At 56.2% G+C, this 25,663-nt stretch overlaps 3 protein-coding genes across 3 annotated transcripts; all 3 read right to left on the bottom strand.

The window, feature by feature from the left end:
- Window positions 1-929: 929 nt before the first annotated feature.
- Window positions 930-2,401, bottom strand: LOC129200010 (PHD finger protein 7-like). The gene is given in 5 exon segments (XM_054811267.1): window positions 930-1,230; window positions 1,383-1,496; window positions 1,707-1,973; window positions 2,186-2,333; window positions 2,374-2,401. Coding segments are annotated over 5 exon segments (858 nt in total).
- Window positions 2,402-2,487: 86 nt separating this feature from the next.
- On the bottom strand, window positions 2,488-3,216 carry LOC129200012 (PHD finger protein 7-like). The gene is made up of 3 exons (XM_054811269.1): window positions 3,044-3,216; window positions 2,774-2,865; window positions 2,488-2,682 (listed from the first exon to the last, which is right to left on the bottom strand). Exons 1-3 carry the CDS (start codon window positions 3,093-3,095, stop codon window positions 2,560-2,562), a joined length of 267 nt encoding a protein of 88 aa, XP_054667244.1. The 5' UTR covers window positions 3,096-3,216; the 3' UTR covers window positions 2,488-2,559.
- Window positions 3,217-15,867: 12,651 nt separating this feature from the next.
- Window positions 15,868-23,683, bottom strand: LOC129200009 (uncharacterized). Its single transcript, XM_054811266.1, has 9 exons — window positions 23,330-23,683; window positions 22,903-23,046; window positions 22,098-22,264; window positions 18,495-18,619; window positions 17,638-17,785; window positions 17,159-17,425; window positions 16,835-16,948; window positions 16,564-16,682; window positions 15,868-16,391 (listed from the first exon to the last, which is right to left on the bottom strand). The coding sequence occupies exons 1-9, from the start codon at window positions 23,444-23,446 to the stop codon at window positions 15,868-15,870; spliced, it is 1,725 nt and encodes a 574-aa protein (XP_054667241.1). The 5' UTR covers window positions 23,447-23,683.
- Between the last annotated feature and the right edge of the window lie 1,980 nt (window positions 23,684-25,663).

Below are 25,663 nucleotides of genomic sequence, written 5' to 3'. Positions count from 1 at the left end.
CCTGGAGGTGGGGGAGAGCTGTCGCAGGGGAGTGGGGAAGGGGTAGAGAGGAGGGGTGCAATGGGGCTGAGGGGGGGGTGCGTGTGAGCATGCCACTGGGGGAAAGCGCTGCTCCGGAGTGACACTGAACTGCAGCCTCCCGGGGCCAGCAAGGCCTGAAGCACATGGGCAAGGTGCTGGGCAGCTGGCCAAGGCCAGCTCATAGGGAGGAATTCCGGTCTGGGGAAGATGCTGCCAACCCTGGGGGAGAAGAGCAGGGAGACCCCCAGTCCCATCCCCTAAGACTGGCCCTTGAGAAGGGCAGAGGAGGATGATGGACAAACGAGTGTGGGATCTCCCAGTGCAGCTAAGATGAGCAGCCAACTTTATTGTGCTGGGGCATGGGGGCCAGCACTCAGGGCTGGCGCACGACTGGTCAGCAGCATCTTCCAGGCCGGCTGTATGGTTTTTGCGCCCGATGTTGTAACCGCGAGCGGTGTCGGATGCGGTCTGGCCCAGGGTGGCTGGAGCGGCTGCTGCTCTCGAGCACCAGAGCGCCACGGGACAGCCCCGACGCTGCCTGGCTGGCAGAGGTGGAGCTGCTCCTCTGGAGCGCCAGCACACCAAGGAACAGCCCCAGCGCCATCTGCCAGGCAGTGCTGGGGCTGCTCGGCTCGACGCTTGGAGCTGGCACGTGGCTGGTCCCACGGGGTTTGCCAGGCCGGCTGTATGGCTTTTGCGCCCGACGTTGTAACCGCGAGCGGTGCCGGATGCGGTCTGGCCCAAGGTGGCTGGAGCGGCTGCTGCTTTCAGGCCCTGGGGAGCTGCGGGATGGCCCCGGTGGTGTGTAGGTGATGGTGCTGGGCCTGCTGCTCTCAGGCACCAGGGAGCCATGGGACAGCCCCGATGCCGCCTGGCTGGCGGTTCTGATGCTGGCAAGCTCTGACTTGTCACTGGCGCCTGCGAGGGGGGGCAGGAAGGTCAGCAGCACGGCCACCCAGCCCCGGGGCAGGAGAGGCCATCGTGGTGCCCACAGCCCTCCTGAAGCCAAGCCCAACCTAAGTCCCTGCTACCAGGCCTAGCCTGGCCCCTGGCCCCAGCGCGGGGGACACCCGGGTGCTTTGCCTCTTACCAGGGCCCAGGCCAGCACAGCAGTCACACTGCCAGGTGGTTGCGCTGTTCCTCAGGTAGGAGCAGCGCCTGTGGATGCCTTTGGCTGCGCAGGAGCTACACAGGAGCATTTGCCAGGACCTGGGGAAGCAAAGGGGTTGCTGGTTGTGAGGACAAAGTGTTGCAAGCACCGGATTGCCTGGCAGAACCCTTCTTCTTAGTCCTTCCTCCCTGAGCACGTGGGGAGACAGAGATCCCATGCAGAGCCCTAGATCGCTGCTTTGGCAACTCACCCCTCTTCCTCTGCCTGCTCCCTGCCTCCCAGACAAAGGCACTTGCTGGCACTGCAGCGGATGTGCCTCTGATACACCAGTCCAAATGCCTGGTCGCTCTCCCGTGACGGTTGTCTGCTGGAGAAGGAAGGGAAAGTCTTGAGCCCCAGCTGCCCCAGCATCAGGCAGATCCAGGCCGTTCCTGCCCTTCTGCCCACACCCTGTTGCCAGCTCCTCCACGCAGCAGAGGACAAAGAGTCAGGGGACAGCAGGCGGCCAGGCCTGCCCTGGCCTGGCACCACGCTTGCGCCTGACATCTTGTGAGTCGGGAAGAGAAAAACAAACCTCTTGGAGATTCGAATCCCCATGGTGAGCATTTCCATCACAAACTCATCTTTGCTTTGGCAACGCAAGCAGCGGAAGCAGACGCCGGCATGGATAGCCTGCTTCTGGATGCAGGTCCGGTGGAACCAGGCGTGTTGGCATGCTGGGCACACCATGGTGTGGTAGGACTTTTTGTCCTCCACGAGGCCCAGGCAGATGATGCAGGTGGTGTTGTGCTCTGGAGCGGCCTGCACTGCCTGCTCTGGGCGGTGCTCCCAGCAGAAGGACCTGGGAGAAGGATGGAAGGGATGGGCAAGGTGAGGTGACAAGTGCCGAGTCCTTCCCCGGTGACGGCGAGGAGGGCAGAGGAGGTGTGAAGGAGCCCCAGCTCCTGTCCGGGCTCAGGCTCGGGCTGTGGCAAGCTGATGGGAAGCGTCCCTGTGGGTTCCTCGCTTGCTGGTAGGTGGGGAGGCTCCTGCACGAGGGCCGGCAGCCCTTACCTGTACAGCCCGAAGAACTGGGTGACACATTCACCCTCTGAGGCGCAAGGGAGATGGAAGCTGCGGTCGCATCCCTTCTGCTGGCAGGTGATGGTGGCGCCCGCCTCGCCGCAAACGAAGCAGCGCTGGAAAGAGCAGAGCAGCCCCCCTCAGCGGCAGGCTCAGGGCCTGCGTGGCTGGCCCCACGCCTCCGGGCCGGGCGCAGGCTGTGGGCATTGCTGGCTCACAGCCCGCAGATCGGCCTGGTCCACGAAGCTTTGGCCTGTGCCGGAGCCTCTGCGGAGCTGCTGGGAGCAGGCGTTTGTCCCAGAGCTGGTGGAAGGGCTGGGATTTCTTTCCGGGGCTCCAGGTGGAGCTCCCGCAAGCCTCTCCTGCTACAAGCCTCCCGGCTCTTGCCAGATGCTCACCTTCTGGGCTGCCTCCTGGATTGCGCGTCTGGTGTCCTCAGTGAGAAACCCGTTCCTGCTCTCTTGTGGAAAAAGCCCGCTGGCAAGGAACTGCAGAGCAGAGGAGGCCAGGAGCTCATGAGATCAGCAAGGAGGGGACTATCCCTGGCCGAAAGCCGGACGGAGCCCCAGGACAACTCACCAGGCAATAGGTGTGGGCACAGAGCCCCTTCTTTGCGCTTTTGCACCCACAGATATCCGGGTCAGCCTCTGCCCGGCGACACAGCATGCATGCTGGAGGGGAGAGAGCAAATGCCGCTGGGAATGAGCACCTCTGCAGGGCTGAGGGAAGCGTCCCCCAAAGCCCTGGCTCTGTCCATGCCTAGCTGGCCTAGCTTGGCCGGATGCAGACTGCCCTGACAGCCCCTCTGCCAGCCATGGGGAGCTGTGGGGAGGGATACTTCGCTCTCACCTTGCTCCCTCGAGTCGGGGTCCTGCTGCTTCATCGCGAACGCGGTGCACATGGACAGCAAGTGCTTGGAGAGGCTCTGCCGCAGCAGTGCCGGGGTTTCTCCTCTGCACACTCCTCTGCCAACCCTTAGAGAGCAGTGGGACACGGTGAGCTTGTATCGCAGGCCCCGGAGCCCCAAGGAGTGCGGCTCCCCTCCTCCCTCGGCAGCCCTGGGCAAGCCCCTTCTTCCCCTGCCCTCTCCTCACCTCGCCAGGTCGCAAGGCCAGAGCCCAGCAGCCCTTTATCCAGGCCTTGGCGACGGGTCACAGTGGCCACTGTGACATCACCAGCACTCGTCTGTCTGTGCCCCCAGTATGGGCAGGGGTGCCCTCGGCTACCTGCCGCCCCCTGTGACACGGCCACCTCGGCACCCGGGTCAGGGGGGTGGCTGCTTTTGCACCCGTACGGGGCTGCAGTGCTGGCACCGGTCGCCCAGAGAGGCTGTGGAGTTTCCAGCCTTGGAGACAGGCCCAAGCCAGCGGGATAAGGGCCTGAGCAGCCTGCTCCAGGGGACCCTGCTTCAGCAGGTGCTTGGACTAGATGGGCTCCTCTGTTGCAGGTGGAGTCATGCGCTTCACTGGCGAGAGAGCAGCAGCAATATGTTTAGTGATATAAACCAGGGATTTAACAAAGTATGGTAGCGAACGTGACAATGGTTAGTGGTTTAACAAGATTCGATGGCAAAGTACGCTTGATTATTTACTGCAGAGAGGACAGGGCGAGACAAAACTGCCAGGGAGACCCTCCTGTTGAGTCATGAGGTTCAGAAAGGACCTCCTTGCTTTCTAAACTCCTTCTTAGTTAGAGCTCTGAGTCTAGGTGCGGCTGGATCCAGTCCTAGTGCAAGTCTTGATCAACAGTATATGCCTAAAGGATTATATACGCGCAATCAATCCTTTATATCACTTAGCTGAGATTTCAAAGTTTAGCGTGCAATTGATCGCTTACTGAGGATCTGCTGTGGCAAGGAATCTCTCCACCTCAAAGAGTAACCTAATACTCAAGGGGAGATCCTGGCGTGCAGCCCACGGCCGTGCAGGAGAGCTCAGTGGGCGAGGGGCTGTCCACTATTTATCGAGTAAGATGATTGACTGCTAGTCGTATTTGCGTGCCAGCAAGACCCCTGGGTCACTGTTCCAGACAGCCCCCGGCTGCCGTGTTGCCATCCGTCCCCCAAAGTCCAGCGAAAGCTGGATGCAGCCATCGTGACCCCCACTGGTGGCTGTGGCTTCAGGTGTGGGGGGAGCACACCGCCACACCCTCCAACCTCAACCATTCTGGGCTTCTGTGCAAGGCAGCCTTGCACGTGCTGGCAGGGACCTTGGTGATCGCAGGCACGCCTAAAGTGCCGAGCACGGGAACGGGAACGGGAACGGGGCCAACTGCACGGGGATGTGGACTAGGATGTACTGAGCAAAGGGCAGGGGACCTTGCAAAGTTTGGCATTTGTGGACATTGCAAGCGAATGACAGGGGTGGCACCAAGCACAGAGATGGGGACCTCACTGAGTGTGCAGTTAGGGACAGCGCTGAGCATGGGATACTGGTTTTGGATGGGACAGAGTTAATTTTCTTCATAGCAGCTTGTACGGTGCCCTGTTTTGGATTTGTGAGCAAAAGAGCATCGGCAACACACTGATGTTTTAGCTATGGCTGAACAGTGTGTGCACAGTGTCAAGGCCTTTTCTGCTTCTCACACAGCCCCGCCAGTGAGTAGGCTGGGAGTGCACAAGATGCTGGGAGGGGACACAGCCGGGACAGCTGACCCCAAATGACCAGTCCCATACCTTATGGCAAAGTGCTCAGCAATGAAATTGCGACCTGTTGTTGCTCCTGGACTGGCTAGGCATCGGTCAGCTGGTGGTGAGCAACTGTGGTTTTTTGCATCACTTGCTTTCTTTTTGTTTTGTTTTGTTTTGCTTTGTTTTCCTTAGCGAACTGTCTTTATCTCAACCTATGAGGTTTTGCATGTGTACCCCTCTGATTCTCTCCTCCTCCGTCAGACTGCAGAGGAGAGTGAGTGAGCGTCTGTGTGGGGCTTAGCTGCCTACCGGGGTTAAACCATGCCAGCATGGGACGTGGGTGCTGCTGAGCATGGGGCTGGGGACCCCACTGAATGGGGGGCCAGGGCCGAGCTGAGGGGTAGTGCTCTCATAGAGCGCGGAGGCCAGGGTCGAGCGTGGGGCTGGGGCCAGTGCCGAGCACAGGGATGGGGACAGCAGTGACAATGGCATGGGAAGGGTGCCTGGCGTGGTGGACGGGTATGGCTCTGAGCCCCAGGAGATGCGGGGAGAGCCAAGGAGATGCAGGACGGCCTCTCCCCCGAGCACGTCCGGCACCAGGAGGGGTCTCACGGAGGTTGTGCCCTCTCTGCTGCTCGGCGTGACAAAGCACTGGCCCTGGGGTCCCAGGGAAATTGCAAGGCCTCACCACAGAAGCTGTGTGGTCCATTTAACTCTCCCCTCTCCAGAAAGGCTATGCAGGGGATTTAACTCAAGGGAAGTTGTGTAGTGAATGAGGAAGCAGTAAAATGTCAGCGTGCCAGATCAATCAGCAGTGGATGACTCTGTGCTGCCCTCGCACTGATGGTCCAACCCTGCTCCCACATCTGTGCGCACTTGGCAAGGTGACCGGTCCCTGCCCTCCTGCCCTGGTTGTGCTCTGTAGCTCTTGGCAGGGTTTTGAGGGACTTTGGCCCTTGGATTCTGCTCCTTCAAATATGTCCCCTGTCCAGAAGCTTTCCAGCCTGCCACTGCCAAAGGGACAGCCCAATTCAGCACCCATCACCAGACACCACAGGCCTGGGTCCATATTCCTGCTCACAGCAGTCGTAACACAACCTGCACCTTTCGCAGCTGCACTACTGTCACGAGCCCAGAGCTGCTGGCTGTCCCGCAGAGCGGGTCCTGACAGCAGTCCATGTCCGCAGAGGAACATAAAGATATTGTCTTGCGTTTGCTGCAAGAGGGAAAAAAACCTCAGCAGCCCTGGACTCCTCCAAGGAAGCTACCTGAGCAGTTTTGTGTATGTTGGAGGCAGGTCAATGCCCGCTAGCTCCCTGGGACTCCTCCCAGGCATCTCCCACGGTGTTGTGTCCTCCCCCAGTAGGCAGCAAAAGGATAGAAGCATAGCATGGTTTGGGTTGGAAAGGACCTTCAAAGATCACCTGGTCCAACCTCCTGCCATGGGCAGGGACATCTTCCACTAGATCAGGTTGCTCAAAGCCCCCTCCAGCCTGACTTTGAACACTCCCAATCCACCGCTTCTCTGGGCACCACGAGCCACTGTGTCACCACCCTCAGCGTAAAACGTTTATTCCTGTGTTGGTTTTGCGTGGCAAGGTTTTGGTAGCAGCGGGGGCTACAGGGCTGGCTTCTGTGAGAAGCTGCTAGAAGCTCCCCCTGTGTCTGATAGAGCCAATGCCAGCCGGCTCTAAGACGGGCCCGCCGCTGGCCAAGGCCAAGCCAATCAGCGCCTCTGTGATAACATAATTAAGGAGATGAAAAACACTTAGAGAGAGAGAGCTTTTGCAGCCGGAGAGAGGAGTGAGAAGATGTAAGAAACTCTGCAGACACCAAGGTCAGTGCAGATGGAGGGGGAGGAGGAGCTCCAGGCGCCGGAGCAGAGATCCCCCTGCAGCCCGTGGTGAAGACCATGGTGAAGCAGGCTGTCCCCCTGCAGCCCATGGAGGAAGGATGAGGGGGTGTAGAGATTCCACCTGCAGCTTGTGGAGGACCCCACGCTGGAGCAGGTGGAGGCACCTGAAGGAGGCTGCGGCCCGTGGGAAGCCTACGCTGGAGCAAGTTCCTGGCCAGACCGGTGGACCCGTGAAGAGGGGAGCCCACGCCAGGGCAGGTTTGCTGGCAGGACTTGTGACCCCGTGGGGGACCCCACGCTGGAGCAGTTTGCTCCTGAAGGTCTGCACCCCGTGAGAGGGACTCCATGCTGGAGCAGGGGAACGATGAGAGGAGTCCTCCCCCTGAGGATGAAGAAGCGGCAGAAACACCGTGAGATGAACTGACCACAACCCCCATTCCCCGTCCCCCTGTGCCACTGAGGGGGGGGAAGGTTGAAGCGGGGAGTGAAGACGAGCCCGGGAAGATGGGAGGGGTGGGGGGAGGTGTTTTAAGAGTTGATTTTATTTTCTCATTCCTCTACTCTGTTTTGCCTAGTAATAAATTAGATAAATTCCCTCTCTAAGTTTGGTCTGTTTTGCTCGTGATGATAATTAGTGAGTGATCTCTCCCTGTCCTTATCTCGACCTACAAGTATATCGTTATGCCTTTTCTCCCCTGTTTAGTGAATGAGGGGAGTGAGAGAGCGGCTCTGGTGGGCACCTGGCCTCCAGGCAGGGTCAACCCACCACAATTCCTCATATCCAATTTAAACCTGCCCTCTTTCCGTTTAAAACCCTCGCCCCTTCTCCTGTCACTACAGACCCTGGTAAAAAGTCTCGCCGTGCCTTTCTCGTGAGCCCCCTTTACATACCGAAAGGCCGCAGTAAGGTGTCCCTGGAGCCTTCTCCTCTCTAGGCTGAACACCCCCAACTCTCTCAGCGTTTCTGCACAGGAGAGCTGTTCCAGCCCTGGGATCCTCCGCTGGACCTGCTCTAACAGGTCCATGTCTTTCATGCGCTGGGGACCCCGGAGCTGGATGCAGTGCTCCAGGTGGGGTCTCAGGAGAAGGGAGTGGTGATGTACATGACGTACCCATGCCATCTCCCTGCGCATCACCCCCGGAACCCAGCTGGGAAGCTGGATGTCCATCGCCTCCAGCCACGTCTGTAAACAAACCAAACAGAGAAAGTCCCGTGAAATCCCGTAAAAATACTTCTTCAGATCTGAACGGCAGTGAATGCAGTTGAAACGCAGGATTGCTCCATGTCGCAATAGGGGTGCCAAGGGAAGGCGAGAGCCAGAAAGAGCTTTCCGTCCTGGCACATTCCGTGTTGGAGCAGTGCCTGGATGTTTTCAACGTCAGAGCTGGGCTCTGGCAAGAATGAGGGAGAGTGTTGGCATTGTTAGGTGAGCAGGCAAGCGCAGCTCCCCTTGTGCCACGGAACAGCTGGAGCACCAAGGCTGTCACTCACCCCATCCCACTACCACAGGCAGCATTGGCAAGCTTGGCTTGCTGCTCACCTGAACTCTATTGCTGCTCACAGCCCCCTTCCCAACTCCTCTCCTGCTGCATTCTACTTCTGTAGGGCACAGTGTTCCTAAACATCGTCGTTTTGAGCGGAAAGAGGCACAACCAATGCCTAAAGAGAAGCAGCCTTGCTAATTTTGCAGTTAACCTCACCGTGCTATATTTTCTGTGCGGAGCAGTTCCTACATGTGTCTGCTTTGGTTTTGCATCAAAAACTGGTTTTGCTTATGAGAGGCCTTGCAACAGGGTTTGTCAGCCTGGCTTTGCCTCATACCTCTCCTCCTTCTGCTTGCTGGCCGTGGCTCCTCCTGGCTCTGCCACGGTGGAGAGCACAGCAGGGGTCTTTCAGGAGGCACATCTGTCTGGCGTGGCACGGCCACCTCTCTTCCGTGGTCAGCAGGCCCTTCTGAGTGCAGCTCTGGAAAGCAAAAGCATGAGGAATGATGCGCGTTGGGGTCAGCTGAGCTTTCAAAGTCATGACTACAGCGGATGATTCAGTAGGGCAAACTAGATCCAAAGAATGTGCCGGCACATGGCTTCTGTGCAGTAAGAAAGGGAAAAACTATACCGCTACAAAAAATGGACATTGGCTGTCCCCGTCAGTCCTCTGATGCCATGTGCTCTGCAACCCCTGTGCCCTCCTCGGGAAGGATTCCTAAGCCACTATGTCACGCAGAAGTCATCAGACCACTAGGTCTCACCGTGAAGAAGAACAAACGGTTCTTGGTTGAGTCTGTGGTGACAAGGCAAATGCAGTAGAAGGACACTGACAGCCCATCTGCTAACCGTCTCTGTTGAAAAGGTGTGTGTCTCTTCATCACCTGATCTTCCTGAGAGGAAAAGGCAGAAAAGGGAAAACACAATCGATTGGGTCAGGACAAGCATGTTCTGTTCCTACCCCTCCCAGAAAAGCCCTTGAGGAAGGAAACAGCACATCTGAAACGCGTCTGCTTGATTGGAATTGTACCCGCCTCCTACAGCAGAGCTAAGAAATCTTCCTCAGAAAATCACAGAATCATAAAAGAAGGGTTATCCAGTACACAAGATGATCTGCACTTGTCAGTGGGAAGGGCACGAGACCAAAACTTCCCCACCAGACCAGGTCAAATGGTATCTCGGCGGAGAAAAGCCTCTGTGCGGCTGGGCAGCAGGGCAGCAGGCTCAGCGGGGCCCGAGCTGCGGGAATGTTCACAACCCTCAGGCGACGTCTGATGAGCCTCTGGAAAGAGCAAAGAAAGCAGCCCTAGCTTGTTTCCCCGAGCGTGCACTGAAACCTGAGGAAAGGTCACTGAACCTCTGGAAAAAGGTCACCCTCCTTAGCCTAGTTTGTTAGTGCTAAAAGCAGCGAATTCAAGGGTGTTCTAATGGCAAGGGTTAGAGAACCTTAACCCGAGGTGATGTTCCCAGCTGCATCTGGAATGAAGTGTCGTAGGGGCGCTTGGATCCATGAGGTTTTGGGGTTAGGTGAAATTAAACCCCCTTGTCTCGTCGCACTCGGTGGGTTGCGAGGGAGGTGAATCTTTTCATCCCCCAAAGGCATGAGTCCCGCTCAGCGGAGCTGCCAATGCAATGAGCCACAGGAATGACTCAGAGGAACAATATAACAGAGTTTTATTAACAATCTAGGGGCTAGGTGTCAACAAGTGGCAACTGTGCGGATAACGGGTAAAACACTTGCCATAAGCAGCGACTAGGACAACCGACAACTAGGCAAATTGGTCTGGCAAAGGCAACAACCGGTTTTATAAGGCATGAATTTCTTAAGAGGAAAGGAGAAGAAGAAAAGAAGGACAGAAGGAAAAGAAGAAAAGGAGAGGAGAGGCTAGGATAGGTATCACTACCCTTGGATGCTGCGATGTCGTCACAGGGATGGCTCCTTAGTCCGCAGGTCTTGGTCCACAGGTGGTGGGTCGACCCCGGTGTGGCGTGCATGCTCACCTTTCTACTGTTCTGCCCCTCAGGGACCACCCTTGGGGCGGTAACACACAGATGAGCTTTGCACCTGCGCAGTCCATTGTTTAGAAGGTTCAGGGGTTCTGTCTGCGCAGTCTGTCTCCACAGAGTTCTGGAATTGGGCTGGGGGGAGCTCCTCCTCCGTCCAAGGTGTATGGCGCACGGCCAAAGCAGCCACTGGAAAGTTACCAGAGGAGGTAGGGGGAAGCAATCCACCGCTGTAAAAAATATAGAAGCTTAGCTAGAGGAAAACTTATGTGAACTAGAAAGCTGCTTAAGGCCTAGAACTGTTTCAAAGCCTATAATCGTGGGAAAGGGGTTTCTAATCAAGGTAATAATAGGTAATGAAGCTAACTGACCATGGCAACGTACAATGCTGCTACGTTCCTTGTACAGTCCCTACCCACCCGGACAACAGGCCCGGGAATATCAATCTTATCAAGAAGGTTGTTATGGAGAGGTGTATCCCCAGCGAGCATACTGCGCATGCCTGCAAGAAGAGGGTCATTCAGCGAACACGGGGGCAAGACCACTGACGACCACCAGAGACCCCTGAGGACCACCAACTCAAATCACTGAGTATGCGTGACGGGGAGGAGAAGATAGAAATGGATTCTAAGAAAGGATTATCATAGGACTGCCTGTTCTTGGAAAAATAATGAATATGTATATTTTGAGTCTAGATAACCTGTGTGTTGGTAATCCCTGTATGCACGTTTGGTGGAGCTATTTCCCCCGTGCATCCAGCGCTGCAATAAAGCAAACCTAGGGTAACTCGCGTCTGGTAGATTTCTTTTACAACCGCCTCACCTCCGCAGTGCCCGCACCGCCCCCCCTTCCCCCCCCCAAAACAACCATGAGTTCTTTGAGACAAAACAGGGGATTTGTGGCTTTCCAACAGTCTCTGACACCCCTTCAGCATCCTACCTGTCTGCACATCAGCACGCTCCCTGCCATCCTCGGGCTCAGGTGCTTTCGGCTGCAGCTGCCTCTGTGCTCACTGTTTGGCCACCACTCTTCTGTGGATTTCTCTCTGCCTTTGAGTCTGAGGACAACAACGTGGCATCCTCTGGGCTGCGGGAGGGGAAAAAAAATCCAGGTTGCTTCCTGTACGTGACTGCTACTTAGGCTACAGGCCGGCCAGATTTGTACAGAGAGCTTTAAACTAGATTTAGTGGGGGATGAGGAGGAGGGAAAGGAAGAAGAGGAGGAGGAGGAGCAAAAAGATGATGAGGAAGACCAGGAGAAGAATAAACTGGAGAAAGGGGAAGGGGGAGGAGGAAAAGTAAGATCGGGGGGAAGAAGAACAGGAGGAGGAAAACCAGGAAGAAAACGAACAGCAGCTCTCCTCAATCATGCAGGCCCCTTCACGGGTGTCTCACAGGCACCCTGAACATCACGCACAGGGTCTTCCTTGAGAAGGACCAAAGGTGGACGAATGGGCCAGATGTGGGTGGATGCAAGGGGCGCGGGGGGGGGGAAGCAGGGCGGAAAAAAGGAGCAGGGAAATCACAGTCTCAGAGGTTCATTCAAGTTGGAAAGGTCACCAGGAGGCCCCAGGCCTGCGTCCTCCGGCGCCAGGCAGCTCCAGCGAGGATGTCAGTCCATGATGCTGGGGGGTTCCTCCAGTGGGGTCTAGAAAGCCTCCGAGGATGGAGGCCTGAAACAGCGTTGCTTAACAGCATCGCCTTGGCCGCTATTTGAACGGTTGTGGCTGTAGCAGCATGGCTCCCTCCCCACCATCGTCTGTTCACATTGCTCTAAATAGCTTCGCAACATCAGCAAACATTGCCGCCTGATGCTCTCTCCCTTTACAAGTCTTCCAAGGAGACATGAAACAACACAGGGTGTGCTGCAGGTCTGCGAGGGACCCCAGCAGCATCTCCCTTGACCGCGAGAGTTGCTAGTTATTCCGGGTGGGTGTGAAGATGCAGGGAAGTGGAATCAAAGAAGCCGTTTGGGTTGGCAGGAGAGACAGCGGCTTCAACAAAGCAGCTTCAGCAGCAGCTAGCAAGGAGGAGTTGTGGAAGGAGCTGCATGCTCCGCGACACTGGCACCTGCCTGAACCTGTCTGACCTGCCTCTGGAAAAAGAGCAAAACGCAAGGGAAATGTTTCTCCTCCAAAGCTACAAGTTGCTGGGCTACAAGGCAAAGGAGAACTGAAAAGAAATGGAAGAAAATAGACACCGAGCAGGAATTTTCTGTTTCTTTTCCTTTGGTGACTCTTGCTAAGAAAAGGACCAGCAGCTCCACAGCCTGCGAAATGCATGGTATTTCATATGGCAACACTAGCCCTGCATTTGGGGGACAGGGCACCGACGACCTCTTTTTCGTTACTGCAACTAAACCCCTGTGCATTTCACACCTCCTTACAAGTAGAGGGAGAACGGGAACGACATAAGGCGAATACCTACTTGCCAATTTCTCTCAGCAATTTTGCCTAGTGATTGCGTACATGGGGTTTTGCATGCAGAAATTTCTGAAGAAGCCTTCCCGGCAAGTCCTGCAATTTCAAAAAGCCATTAAAGGACAAGGCCTCTGTTAACTCGATGCTGCTGTGCTTTTACGAAAGATCACTGCATGACACTAAACCATCTTTCCTTCCCCCACAGTGTTGCGTATCTGGGGACTGATAGAGCATCCGTGACAAGAAGTCCGATTCCTGTAAGCAGCAGCAGGTTGGTACCCATCAGCATTGGTAAAGACAGGATGCAGATAAGAATCCAGCAGCCTGCTGAATGATTGTGAATTGGTTTTGGCAATCTGTTGGTAAAACCCAAGCAAAATAAGCTTAGGGAGCCAGGAGGTAAACTGAAGCATTAATGTCACGTACAAGCAAGAAATCGGTAACGATGGGGAAATGATGGTCAAGTGTGCAGATACTGCAGTGGAAAACAGCTGCCAGAAGTCATTCATCTTACTGTCTTCGCTAACAACCCTAGTGTCCAGCATTATGGGGTGCATCTCTGCAGCAAGGGCTAGTTCCAGTTTGAGCTGCTCTGCCACAGCAAATGGGAAGCTACAAATTGGTTTCCACGGGTGGAACTGCACCCTCAGGAATACTGCTGTGCTACTGCCAGATAAAGTGGCTTCAAAAGCTGGAGGTGGGAATGCAATTCCATTAAAAAAAAAAAAAAAAATGAAAGTGTCTTACCACTACTGCACTTCCTGATGTCCTCTGTTCGTACCAGGAATGTTTTATGTACCTGCGTCTCTTAACCACACTGGAGAAGATGCTGAGGTAGGAAGGCTTGGAGATGTAGCTCAGCTAGTCAAACCCACAGCTGCCTTTAATGCTGTATGCCTCACTTCAGCTGTCATTGTGCAAAACAATCCCCAGTGTGACATGGATGCAGCCTGCTTTATTTCTGGGTGCAACAAGCCCTCAAATACCAGATTTGTGGCTTGATAAGCATAACTGTGCTGATCGGTCGGTCGGTCGCTTCAAAAGAAAACAGACTGCCTAGCAGGTATCCAAAGCTCCCAGGAAAGGATTCATCTGAGCCCTTGAGAAGCTCTCTGACCTGGAAGAGGAAGTCCCTGGATGGGGTGGGACAAAGCCAGGCAACAGGACATTCTCCAGCCTCAGGAGGCAGAGCTGTGTGCTGTAGAAAGGGCACTGTGACATGAGCTTCTGGTGGAGTTCTCGGTGTGACAGGAATGGCCCCCCCAACCTCATCTCAGGTCAGGGATTTCCGCAGTTTCAGCCCCACCACCACGCCTTGTATCAGCAACTGGAGCGCAAGTGAGTCAAGGGGTGCTCACCCTGGCCCGGAGCGGTCCATCTTCTACACAGCCTGTAGATGTCATTTGTAGATGTCTCCTGAGGAGACACTTCTGCCTTTCTCTCCTACGTTGTATTCTTTAATGCAGGAATATGCCCCCGGTTAATCTTCTCTGTAACAGCTTATTCAGCTCTCCGAGACAGAGAGGGAGCGAGAGAAAGAAATGCAGATGAACTAAACTAAAAAGTAATACCATTGACTACAAAGCAGAAGACCCAGAGACCAGCTCTTGGTTTTAGAGGGACAAAAGCAGATGCAGGAAGAAGTACATGGAAGTGTTTGCAGGTGAAAAGCTAGCACGAGACTAAAGCTTCCTGATCTTACCCAGTATCACTCTAAAGGCAGAGGATGCTAGCAGAGCTCATCTGAGATGTGCCAAGACATTTCATGAGTTCGAGTTGCTGATTCCACCCAGCTTAAAGATAGTGACTTCCATCCCTCTCCTGTTTTTCTGGCTATCCAGATAGCAAACCATCACTAGAAGCCTCGTTCACTAGACAGTTGTCTGACAAGCCGCTCTGTGACAAAAAGCAACAAGACAATTCCCCAGGAGCACAGGCTGCCTGCGCGGATTCCATGCTTGCCAACAATCTCACACGGAGCAGAAACTAAAGCGAGCCCAAGAAAAGTCCGAGACCTCGCCAAGTGCTGTGAGTGCCACAGCAGCTCCACTGGCAGAAAACCTCCTGAGCTTCAGCTGCACTCGGGAAGGGATTTCCTAAAGCCTCTTTCCTCCACAGCTACCCCAGCAGCAGGCAGTGGAGCAGCACTGCCCAGCTTCCCTCCTGCAGCACTGCCAAGCAAAACAGCAGGCGCAATGCGACAATCAGCCTGCACCGTTGGCGCCGAGTGATCTGCACCAGAGGACCAAAAGAAGGAATAAGGCAATTAAACTCCAAAGAGAAACACATCATTTACTACCAGGGCGGGGCAGGCAGCGTGGTGTGTACTCTCCTGAAGTACTCCAGACGTGAGAGACGTAATTTCACCTCAAACACAGCAAGTGAAAAACATCTGAGGGTGGCACCCCAGCTCTTCTCCAGGGTGGCCAGCCGGCTACCCGAGCTGCTGAAACCACGAGCCAGAGCGTGGAGCATGACCACACCGGTGCCCAGCACCTTATGAAATGCACTGCTGGCACTGCTGCAGGGACAGCAGGGCTTGTTTCCACTGGAGCCGGTGCTGCTTTCAACCCCCCCAAACCAGAGATAACCCTTAGACTTGGTAGCATTGCCCAAATCCAGGAACAAACATTAAATCCAGAGGCACCCCACACCTGGCAGCACCCCCCAAACCTGGCAGCATGCACCCGACACAGCAACATCCCCAAACCCTGAAGTTTCCCTGCAAATTGGCACCAACCTCCAGGCTCAGAAGCTACCCCCCCCCCCGAAAAACCCCCAAGCCCAGGGGCACACCTTAAGCCTGCCGACAGTCCCCCAAGTCCAGAAAGAACCAAGGAGTGCCCTGTGGGACGGCGGCGCTGCGCCTGGAGGTGGGGGAGAGCTGTCGCAGGGGAGTGGGGAAGGGGTAGAGAGGAGGGGTGCAATGGGGCTGAGGGGGGGGTGCGTGTGAGCATGCCACTGGGGGAAAGCGCTGCTCCGGAGTGACACTGAACTGCAGCCTCCCGGGGCCAGCAAGGCCTGAAGCACATGGGCAAGGTGCTGGGCAGCTGGCCAAGGCCAGCTCATAGGGAGGAATTCCGGTCTGGGGAAGATGCTGCCAACCCTGGGGGAGAAGAGCAGGGAGACCCCCAGTCCCATCCCCTAAGACTGGCCCTTGAGAAGGGCAGAGGAGGATGATGGACAAACGAGTGTGGGATCTCCCAGTGCAGCTAAGATGAGCAGCCAACTTTATTGTGCTGGGGCATGGGGGCCAGCACTCAGGGCTGGCGCATGACTGGTCAGCAGCATCTTCCAGGCCGGCTGTATGGTTTTTGCGCCCGATGTTGTAACCGCGAGCGGTGTCGGATGCGGTCTGGCCCAGGGTGGCTGGAGCGGCTGCTGCTCTCGAGCACCAGAGCGCCACGGGACAGCCCCGACGCTGCCTGGCTGGCAGAGGTGGAGCTGCTCCTCTGGAGCGCCAGCACACCAAGGAACAGCCCCAGCGCCATCTGCCAGGCAGTGCTGGGGCTGCTCGGCTCGACGCTTGGAGCTGGCACGTGGCTGGTCCCACGGGGTTTGCCAGGCCGGCTGTATGGCTTTTGCGCCCGACGTTGTAACCGCGAGCGGTGCCGGATGCGGTCTGGCCCAAGGTGGCTGGAGCGGCTGCTGCTTTCAGGCCCTGGGGAGCTGCGGGATGGCCCCGGTGGTGTGTAGGTGATGGTGCTGGGCCTGCTGCTCTCAGGCACCAGGGAGCCATGGGACAGCCCCGATGCCGCCTGGCTGGCGGTTCTGATGCTGGCAAGCTCTGACTTGTCACTGGCGCCTGCGAGGGGGGGCAGGAAGGTCAGCAACACGGCCACCCAGTCCCGGGGCAGGAGAGGCCATCGTGGTGCCCACAGCCCTCCTGAAGCCAAGCCCAACCTAAGTCCCTGCTACCAGGCCTAGCCTGGCCCCTGGCCCCAGCGCGGGGGACACCCGGGTGCTTTGCCTCTTACCAGGGCCCAGGCCAGCACAGCAGTCACACTGCCAGGTGGTTGCGCTGTTCCTCAGGTAGGAGCAGCGCCTGTGGATGCCTTTGGCTGCGCAGGAGCTACACAGGAGCATCTGCCAGGACCTGGGGAAGCAAAGGGGTTGCTGGTTGTGAGGACAAAGTGTCGCAAGCACCGGATTGCCTGGCAGAACCCTTCTTCTTAGTCCTTCCTCCCTGAGCACGTGGGGAGACAGAGATCCCATGCAGAGCCCTAGATCACTGCTTTGGCAACTCACCCCTCTTCCTCTGCCTGCTCCCTGCCTCCCAGACAAAGGCACTTGCTGGCATTGCAGCGGATGTGCCTCTGATACACCAGTCCAAATGCCTGGTCGCTCTCCCGTGACGGTTGTCTGCTGGAGAAGGAAGGGAAAGTCTTGAGCCCCGGCTGCCCCAGCATCAGGCAGATCCAGGCCGTTCCTGCCCTTCTGCCCACACCCTGTTGCCAGCTCCTCCACGCAGCAGAGGACAAAGAGTCAGGGGACAGCAGGCGGCCAGGCCTGCCCTGGCCTGGCACCACGCTTGCGCCTGACGTCTTGTGAGTCGGGAAGAGAAAAACGAACCTCTTGGAGATTCGAATCCCCATGGTGAGCATTTCCATCACGAACTCATCTTTGCTTTGGCAACGCAAGCAGCGGAAGCAGACGCCGGCATGGATAGCCTGCTTCTGGATGCAGGTCCGGTGGAACCAGGCGTGTTGGCATGCTGGGCACACCATGGTGTGGTAGGACTTTTTGTCCTCCACGAGGCCCAGGCAGATGATGCAGGTGGTGTTGTGCTCTGGAGCGGCCTGCACTGCCTGCTCTGGGCGGTGCTCCCAGCAGAAGGACCTGGGAGAAGGATGGAAGGGATGGGCAAGGTGAGGTGACAAGTGCCGAGTCCTTCCCCGGTGACGGCGAGGAGGGCAGAGGAGGTGTGAAGGAGCCCCAGCTCCTGTCCGGGCTCAGGCTCGGGCTGTGGCAAGCTGATGGGAAGCGTCCCTGTGGGTTCCTCGCTTGCTGGTAGGTGGGGAGGCTCCTGCGTGAGGGCCGGCAGCCCTTACCTGTACAGCCCGAAGAACTGGGTGACACATTCACCCTCTGAGGCGCAAGGGAGATGGAAGCTGCGGTCGCATCCCTTCTGCTGGCAGGTGATGGCGGCGCCCGTCTCGCCGCAAACGAAGCAGCGCTGGAAAGAGCAGAGCAGCCCCCCTCAGCAGCAGGCTCAGGGCCTGCGTGGCTGGCCCCATGCCTCCGGGCCGGGCGCAGGCTGTGGGCATTGCTGGCTCACAGCCCGCAGATCGGCCTGGTCCACGAAGCTTTGGCCTGTGCCGGAGCCTCTGCGGAGCTGCTGGGAGCAGGCGTTTGTCCCAGAGCTGGTGGAAGGGCTGGGATTTCTTTCCGGGGCTCCAGGTGGAGCTCCCGCAAGCCTCTCCTGCTACAAGCCTCCCGGCTCTTGCCAGATGCTCACCTTCTGGGCTGCCTCCTGGATTGCGCGTCTGGTGTCCTCAGTGAGAAACCCGTTCCTGCTCTCTTGTGGAAAAAGCCTGCTGGCAAGGAACTGCAGAGCAGAGGAGGCCAGGAGCTCATGAGATCAGCAAGGAGGGGACTATCCCTGGCCGAAAGCCGGACGGAGCCCCAGGACAACTCACCAGGCAATAGGTGTGGGCACAGAGCCCCTTCTTTGCGCTTTTGCACCCACAGATATCCGGGTCAGCCTCTGCCCGGCGACACAGCATGCATGCTGGAGGGGAGAGAGCAAATGCCGCTGGGAATGAGCACCTCTGCAGGGCTGAGGGAAGCGTCCCCCAAAGCCTGGCTCTGTCCATGCCTAGCTGGCCTAGCTTGGCCAGATGCAGACTGCCCTGACAGCCCCTCTGCCAGCCATGGGGAGCTGTGGGGAGGGATACTTCGCTCTCACCTTGCTCCCTCGAGTCGGGGTCCTGCTGCTTCATCGCAAACGTGGTGCACATGGACAGCAAGTGCTTGGAGAGGCTCTGCCGCAGCAGTGCCGGGGTTTCTCCTCTGCACACTCCTCTGCCAACCCTTAGAGAGCAGTGGGACACGGTGAGCTTGTATCGCAGGCCCCGGAGCCCCAAGGAGTGCGGCTCCCCTCCTCCCTCGGCAGCCCTGGGCAAGCCCCTTCTTCCCCTGCCCTCTCCTCACCTCGCCAGGTCGCAAGGCCACAGCCCAGCAGCCCTTTATCCAGGCCTTGGCAACGGGTCACAGTGGCCACTGTGACATCACCAGCACTCGTCTGTCTGTGCCCCCAGTATGGGCAGGGGTGCCCTCGGCTACCTGCCGCCCCCTGTGACACGGCCACCTCGGCACCCGAGTCAGGGGGGTGGCTGCTTTTGCACCCGTACGGGGCTGCAGTGCTGGCACCGGTCGCCCAGAGAGGCTGTGGAGTTTCCAGCCTTGGAGACAGGCCCAAGCCAGCGGGATAAGGGCCTGAGCAGCCTGCTCCAGGGGACCCTGCTTGAGCAGGTGCTTGGACTAGATGGGCTCCTCTGTTGCAGGTGGAGTCATGCGCTTCACTGGCAAGAGAGCAGCAGCAATATGTTTAGTGATATAAACCAGGGATTTAACAAAGTATGGTAGCGAACGTGACAACGGTTAGTGGTTTAACAAGATGCGATGGCAAAGTACGCTTGATTATTTACTGCAGAGAGGACAGGGCGAGACAAAACTGGCGGGGAGACCCTCCCGTTGACTCATGAGGTTCAGAAAGGACCTCCTTGCTTTCTAAACTCCTTCCTAGAGCTCTGAGTCTAGGTGCGGCTGGATCCAGTCCTAGTGCAAGTCTTGATCAACAGTATATGCCTAAAGGATTATATACGCGCAATCAATCCTTTATATCACTTAGCTGAGATTTCAAAGTTTAGCGTGCAATTGATCGCTTACTGAGGATCTGCTGTGGCAAGGAATCTCTCCACCTCAAGGAGTAACCTAATACTCAAGGGGAGATCCTGGCGTGCAGCCCACGGCCGTGCAGGAGAGCTCAGTGGGCGAGGGGCTGTCCACTATTTATCGAGTAAGATGATTGACTGCTAGTCGTATTTGCGTGCCAGCAAGACCCCTGGGTCACTGTTCCAGACAGCCCCCGGCTGCCGTGTTGCCATCCGTCCCCCAAAGTCCAGCGAAAGCTGGATGCAGCCATCGTGACCCCCACCGGTGGCTGTGGCTTCAGGTGTGGGGGGAGCACACCGCCACACCCTCCAACCTCAACCATTCTGGGCTTCTGTGCAAGGCAGCCTTGCACGTGCTGGCAGGGACCTTGGTGATCGCAGGCACGCCTAAAGTGCCGAGCACGGGAACGGGAACGGGGCCAACTGCACGGGGATGTGGACAGTACAGAGTGGGGACTAGGATGTACTGAGCAAAGGGCAGGGACCTTGCAAAGTTTGGCGCTTGTGGACATTGCAAGCACGTGACAGGGGTGGCACCAAGCACAGAGATGGGGACCTCACTGAGTGTGCCGTTAGGGACAGCGCTGAGCATGGGATACTGGTTTTGGATGGGACAGAGTTAATTTTCTTCATAGCAGCTTGTACGGTGCCCTGTTTTGGATTTGTGAGCAAAAGAGCATCGGCAACACACTGATGTTTTAGCTATGGCTGAACAGTGTGTGCACAGTGTCAAGGCCTTTTCTGCTTCTCACACAGCCCCGCCAGCGAGTAGGCTGGGAGTGCACAAGCTGCTGGGAGGGGACACAGCCGGGACAGCTGACCCCAAATGACCAGTCCCATACCTTATGGCAAAGTGCTCAGCAATGAAATTGCGAGCTGTTGTTGCTCCTGGACTGGCTAGGCATCGGTCAGCTGGTGGTGAGCAACTGTGGTTTTTTGCATCACTTGCTTTCTTTTTGTTTTGTTTTGTTTTGTTTTGTTTTCCTTAGCGAACTGTCTTTATCTCAACCTATGAGGTTTTGCATTTGTACCCCTCTGATTCTCTCCTCCTCCGTCAGACTGCAGAGGAGAGTGAGTGAGCGTCTGTGTGGGGCTTAGCTGCCTACCGGGGTTAAACCATGCCAGCATGGGACGTGGGTGCTGCTGAGCATGGGGCTGGGGACCCCACTGAATGGGGGGCCAGGGCCGAGCTGAGGGGTAGTGCTCTCATAGAGCGCGGAGGCCAGGGTCGAGCGTGGGGCTGGGGCCAGTGCCGAGCACAGGGATGGGGACAGCAGTGACAATGGCATGGGAAGGGTGCCTGGCGTGGTGGACGGGTATGGCTCTGAGCCCCAGGAGATGCGGGGAGAGCCGAGGAGATGCAGGACGGCCTCTCCCCCGAGCACGTCTGGCACCAGGAGGGGTCTCACGGAGGTTGTGCCCTCTCTGCTGCTCGGCGTGACAAAGCACTGGCCCTGGGGTCCCAGGGAAATTGCAAGGCCTCACCACAGAAGCTGTGTGGTCCATTTAACTCTCCCCTCTCCAGAAAGGCTATGCAGGGGATTTAAATCAAGGGAAGTTGTGTAGTGAATGAGGAAGCAGTAAAATGTCAGCGTGCCAGATCAATCAGCAGTGGATGACTCTGTGCTGCCCTCGCACTGATGGTCCAACCCTGCTCCCACATCTGTGCGCACTTGGCAAGGTGACCGGTCCCTGCCCTCCTGCCCTGGTTGTGCTCTGTAGCTCTTGGCAGGGTTTTGAGGGACTTTGGCCCTTGGATTCTGCTCCTTCAAATATGTCCCCTGTCCAGAAGCTTTCCAGCCTGCCACTGCCAAAGGGACAGCCCAATTCAGCACCCATCACCAGACACCACAGGCCTGGGTCCATATTCCTGCTCACAGCAGTCGTAACACAACCTGCACCTTTCGCAGCTGCACTACTGTCACGAGCCCAGAGCTGCTGGCTGTCCCGCAGAGCGTGTCCTGACAGCAGTCCATGTCCGCAGAGGAACATAAAGATATTGTCTTGCGTTTGCTGCGAGAGGGAAAAAACCTCAGCAGCCCCGGACTCCTCCAAGGAAGCTACCTGAGCAGTTTTGTGTATGTTGGAGGCAGGTCAATGCCCGCTAGCTCCCTGGGACTCCTCCCAGGCATCTCCCACGGTGTTGTGTCCTCCCCCAGTAGGCAGCAAAAGGATAGAAGCATAGCATGGTTTGGGTTGGAAAGGACCTTCAAAGATCACCTTGTCCAACCTCCTGCCACGGGCAGGGACATCTTCCACTAGATCAGGTTGCTCAAAGCCCCCTCCAACCTGACTTTGAACACTCCCAATCCACCGCTTCTCTAGGCAACACGTGCCACCGTGTCACCACCCTCAGCGTAAAACGTTTATTCCTCATGTCCAATTTAAACCTGCCCTCTTTCCGTTTAAAACCCTCGCCCCTTCTCCTGTCACTACAGACCCTGGTAAAAAGTCTCTCCGTGCCTTTCTCGTGAGCCCCCTTTACATACCGAAAGGCCGCAGTAAGGTCTCCCTGGAGCCTTCTCCTCTCCAGGCTGAACACCCCCAACTCTCTCAGCGTTTCTGCACAGGAGAGCTGTTCCAGCCCTGGGATCCTCCGCTGGACCTGCTCTAACAGCTCCATGTCTTTCTTGCCCTGGGGACCCCGGAGCTGGATGCAGTGCTCCAGGCGGGGTCTCAGGAGAAGGGAGTGGTGATGTACATGACGTACCCATGCCATCTCCCTGCGCGTCAACCCCGGAACCCAGCTGGGAAGCTGGATGTCCATCGCCTCCAGCCACGTCTGTAAACAAACCAAACAGAGAAAGTCCCGTGAAATCCCGTAAAAATACTTCTTCAGATCTGAACGGCAGTGAATGCAGTTGAAACGCGGGATTGCTCCATGTCGCAATAGGGGTGCCAAGGGAAGGTGAGAGCCAGAAAGAGCCTTCCGTCCTGGCACATTCCGTGTTGGAGCAGTGCCTGGACGTTTTCAACGTCAGAGCTGGGCTCTGGCAAGAATGAGGGAGGGTGTTGGCATTGTTAGGTGAGCAGGCAAGCGCAGCTCCCCTTGTGCCATGGAACAGCTGGAGCACCAAGGCTGTCACTCACCCCATCCCACTACCACAGGCAGCATTGGCAAGCTTGGCTTGCTGCTCACCTGAACTCTATTGCTGCTCACAGCCCCCTTCCCAACTCCTCTCCTGCTGCATTCTACTTCTGCAGGGCACAGTGTTCCTAAACATTGTCGTTTTGAGCGGAAAGAGGCACAACCAATGCCTAAAGAGAAGCAGCCTTGCTAATTTTGCAGTTAACCTCACCGTGCTGTATTTTCTGTGCGGAGCAGTTCCTACATGTGTCTGCTTTGGTTTTGCATCAAAAACTGGTTTTGCTTATGAGAGGCCTTGCAACAGGGTTTGTCAGCCTGGCTTTGCCTCATACCTCTCCTCCTTCTGCTTGCTGGCCGTGGCTCCTCCTGGCTCTGCCACGGTGGAGAGCACAGCAGGGGTCTTTCAGGAGGCACATCTGTCTGGCGTGGCACGGCCACCTCTCTTCCGTGGTCAGCAGGCCCTTCTGAGTGCAGCTCTGGAAAGCAAAAGCATGAGGAATGATGCGCGTTGGGGTCAGCTGAGCTTTCAAAGTCATGACTACAGCGGATGATTCAGTAGGGCAAACTAGATCCAAAGAATGTGCCGGCACATGGCTTCTGTGCAGTAAGAAAGGGAAAAACTATACCGCTACAAAAAATGGACATTGGTTGTCCCCGTCAGTCCTCTGATGCCATGTGCTCTGCAACCCCTGTGCCCTCCTTGGGAAGGATTCCTAAGCCACTATGTCACGCAGAAGTCGTCAGACCACTAGGTCTCACCGTGAAGAAGAACAAACGGTTCTTGGTTGAGTCTGTGGTGACAAGGCAAATGCAGTAGAAGGACACTGACAGCCCATCTGCTAACCGTCTCTGTTGAAAAGGTGTGTGTCTCTTCATCACCTGATCTTCCTGAGAGGAAAAGGCAGAAAAGGGAAAACACAATCGATTGGGTCAGGACAACCATGTTCTGTTCCTACCCCTGCCAGAAAAGCCCTTGAGGAAGGAAACAGCACATCTGAAACGCGTCTGCTTGATTGGAATTGTACCCGCCTCCTACAGCAGAGCTAAGAAACCTTCCTCAGAAAATCACAGAATCATAAAAGAAGGGTTATCCAGTACACAAGATGATCTGCACTTGTCAGTGGCAAGGGCACGAGACCAAAACTTCCCCACCAGACCAGGTCAAATGGTATCTCAGCGGAGAAAAGCCTCTGTGCGGCTGGGCAGCAGGGCAGCAGGCTCAGCGGGGCCCGAGCTGCGGGAATGTTCACAACCCTCAGGCGACGTCTGATGAGCCTCTGGAAAGAGCAAAGAAAGCATCCCTAGCTTGTTTCCCTGAGCGTGCACTGAAACCTGAGGAAAGGTCACTGAACCTCTGGAAAAAGGTCACCCTCCTTAGCCTAGTTTGTTAGTGCTAAAAGCAGCGAATTCAAGGGTGTTCTAATGGCAAGGGTTAGAGAACCTTAACCCGAGGTGATGTTCCCAGCTGCATCTGGAATGAAGTGTCGTAGGGGCGCTTGGATCCATGAGGTTTTGGGGTTAGGTGAAATTAAACCCCCTTGTCTCGTCGCACTCGGTGGGTTGCGAGGGAGGTGAATCTTTTCATCCCCCAAAGGCATGAGTCCCGCTCAGCGGAGCTGCCAATGCAATGAGCCACAGGAATGACTCAGAGGAACAATATAACGGAGTTTTATTAACAATCTAGGGGCTAGGTGTCAACAAGTGGCAACTGTGCGGATAACGGGTAAAACACTTGCCATAAGCAGCGACTAGGACAACCGACAACTAGGCAAATTGGTCTGGCAAAGGCAACAACCGGTTTTATAAGGCATGAATTTCTTAAGAGGAAAGGAGAAGAAGAAAAGAAGGACAGAAGGAAAAGAAGGAGAGGAGAGGAGAGGCTAGGATAGGTATCACTACCCTTGGATGCTGCGATGTCGTCACAGGGATGGCTCCTTAGTCCGCAGGTCTTGGTCCACAGGTGGTGGGTCGACCCCGGTGTGGCGCGCATGCTCACCTTTCTACTGTTCTGCCCCTCAGGGACCACCCTTGGGGCGGTAACACGCAGATGAGCTTTGCACCTGCGCAGTCCATTGTTCTAGAAGGTTCAGGGGTTCTGTCTGCGCAGTCTGTCTCCACAGAGTTCTGGAATTGGGCTGGGGGGAGCTCCTCCTCCGTCCAAGGTGTATGGCGCACGCCCAAAGCAGCCGCTGGAAAGTTACCAGAGGAGGTAGGGGGAAGCAATCCACCGCTGTAAAAAATATAGAAGCTTAGCTAGAAGAAAACTTATGTGAACTAGAAAGCTGCTTAAGGCCTAGAACTGTTTCAAAGCCTATAATCGTGGGAAAGGGGTTTCTAATCAAGGTAATAATAGGTAATGAAGCTAACTGACCATGGCAACGTACAATGCTGCTACGTTCCTTGTACAGTCCCTACCCAACCGGACAACAGGCCCGGGGATATCAATCTTATCAAGAAGGTTGTTATGGAGAGGTGTATCCCCAGCGAGCGTACTGCGTATGCCTGCAAGAAGAGGGTCATTCAGCGAACACGGGTGCGAGACCACTGACGACCACCAGAGACCCCTGAGGACCACCAACTCAAATCACTGAGCATGCGTGACGGGGAGGAGAAGATAGAAATGGATTCTAAGAAAGGATTATCATAGGACTGCCTGTTCTTGGAAAAATAATGAATATGTATATTTTGAGTCTAGATAACCTGTGTGTTGGTAATCCCTGTATGCACGTTTGGTGGAGCTGTTTCCCCCGTGCATCCAGCGCTGCAATAAAGCAAACCTAGGGTAACTCGCGTCTGGTAGATTTCTTTTACAACCGCCTCACCTCCGCAGTGCCCGCACCGCCCCCCCTTCCCCCCCCCCCAAAAAAAACCAACCATGAGTTCTTTGAGACAAAACAGGGGATTTGTGGCTTTCCAACAGTCTCTGACACCCCTTCAGCATCCTACCTGTCTGCACATCAGCACGCTCCCTGCCATCCTCGGGCTCAGGTGCTTTCGGCTGCAGCTGCCTCTGTGCTCACTCTTTGGCCACCACTCTTCTGTGGAGTTCTCTCTGCCTTTGAGTCTGAGGACAACAACGTGGCATCCTCTGGG

Source organism: Grus americana, assembly GCF_028858705.1.
Source record: "Grus americana isolate bGruAme1 chromosome 26 unlocalized genomic scaffold, bGruAme1.mat SUPER_26_unloc_1, whole genome shotgun sequence".
Taxonomy (NCBI): domain Eukaryota; kingdom Metazoa; phylum Chordata; class Aves; order Gruiformes; family Gruidae; genus Grus; species Grus americana.
The sequence above is the reverse complement of the archived record's forward strand: the minus strand, read 5'-3'. Positions and strand labels throughout refer to the sequence as shown.

Bases quoted from the DNA above. Each gene is read 5' to 3' on its own strand.
- LOC129200009 (XM_054811266.1), bottom strand. From the start codon at position 23,446: ATGAAGAGACACACACCTTTTCAACAGAGACGGTTAGCAGATGGGCTG. The intron at 17,786-18,494 runs GTGAGAGCGAAG...CCTGCTGCTGAG, and splicing joins CCCCGACTCGAGGGAGCAAG to GGGGGCTGCTCTGCTCTTTC. The intron at 16,392-16,563 runs GTAAGAGGCAAA...CCCCCCTCGCAG, and splicing joins CTGTGCTGGCCTGGGCCCTG to GCGCCAGTGACAAGTCAGAG.
- LOC129200012 (XM_054811269.1), bottom strand. From the start codon at position 3,095: ATGTGCACCGCGTTCGCGATGAAGCAGCAGGACCCCGACTCGAGGGAG. The intron at 2,866-3,043 runs GTGAGAGCGAAG...TCTCCCCTCCAG, and splicing joins CCCCGACTCGAGGGAGCAAG to CATGCATGCTGTGTCGCCGG. The intron at 2,683-2,773 runs GTGAGTTGTCCT...TCTGCTCTGCAG, and splicing joins GTGCCCACACCTATTGCCTG to TTCCTTGCCAGCGGGCTTTT.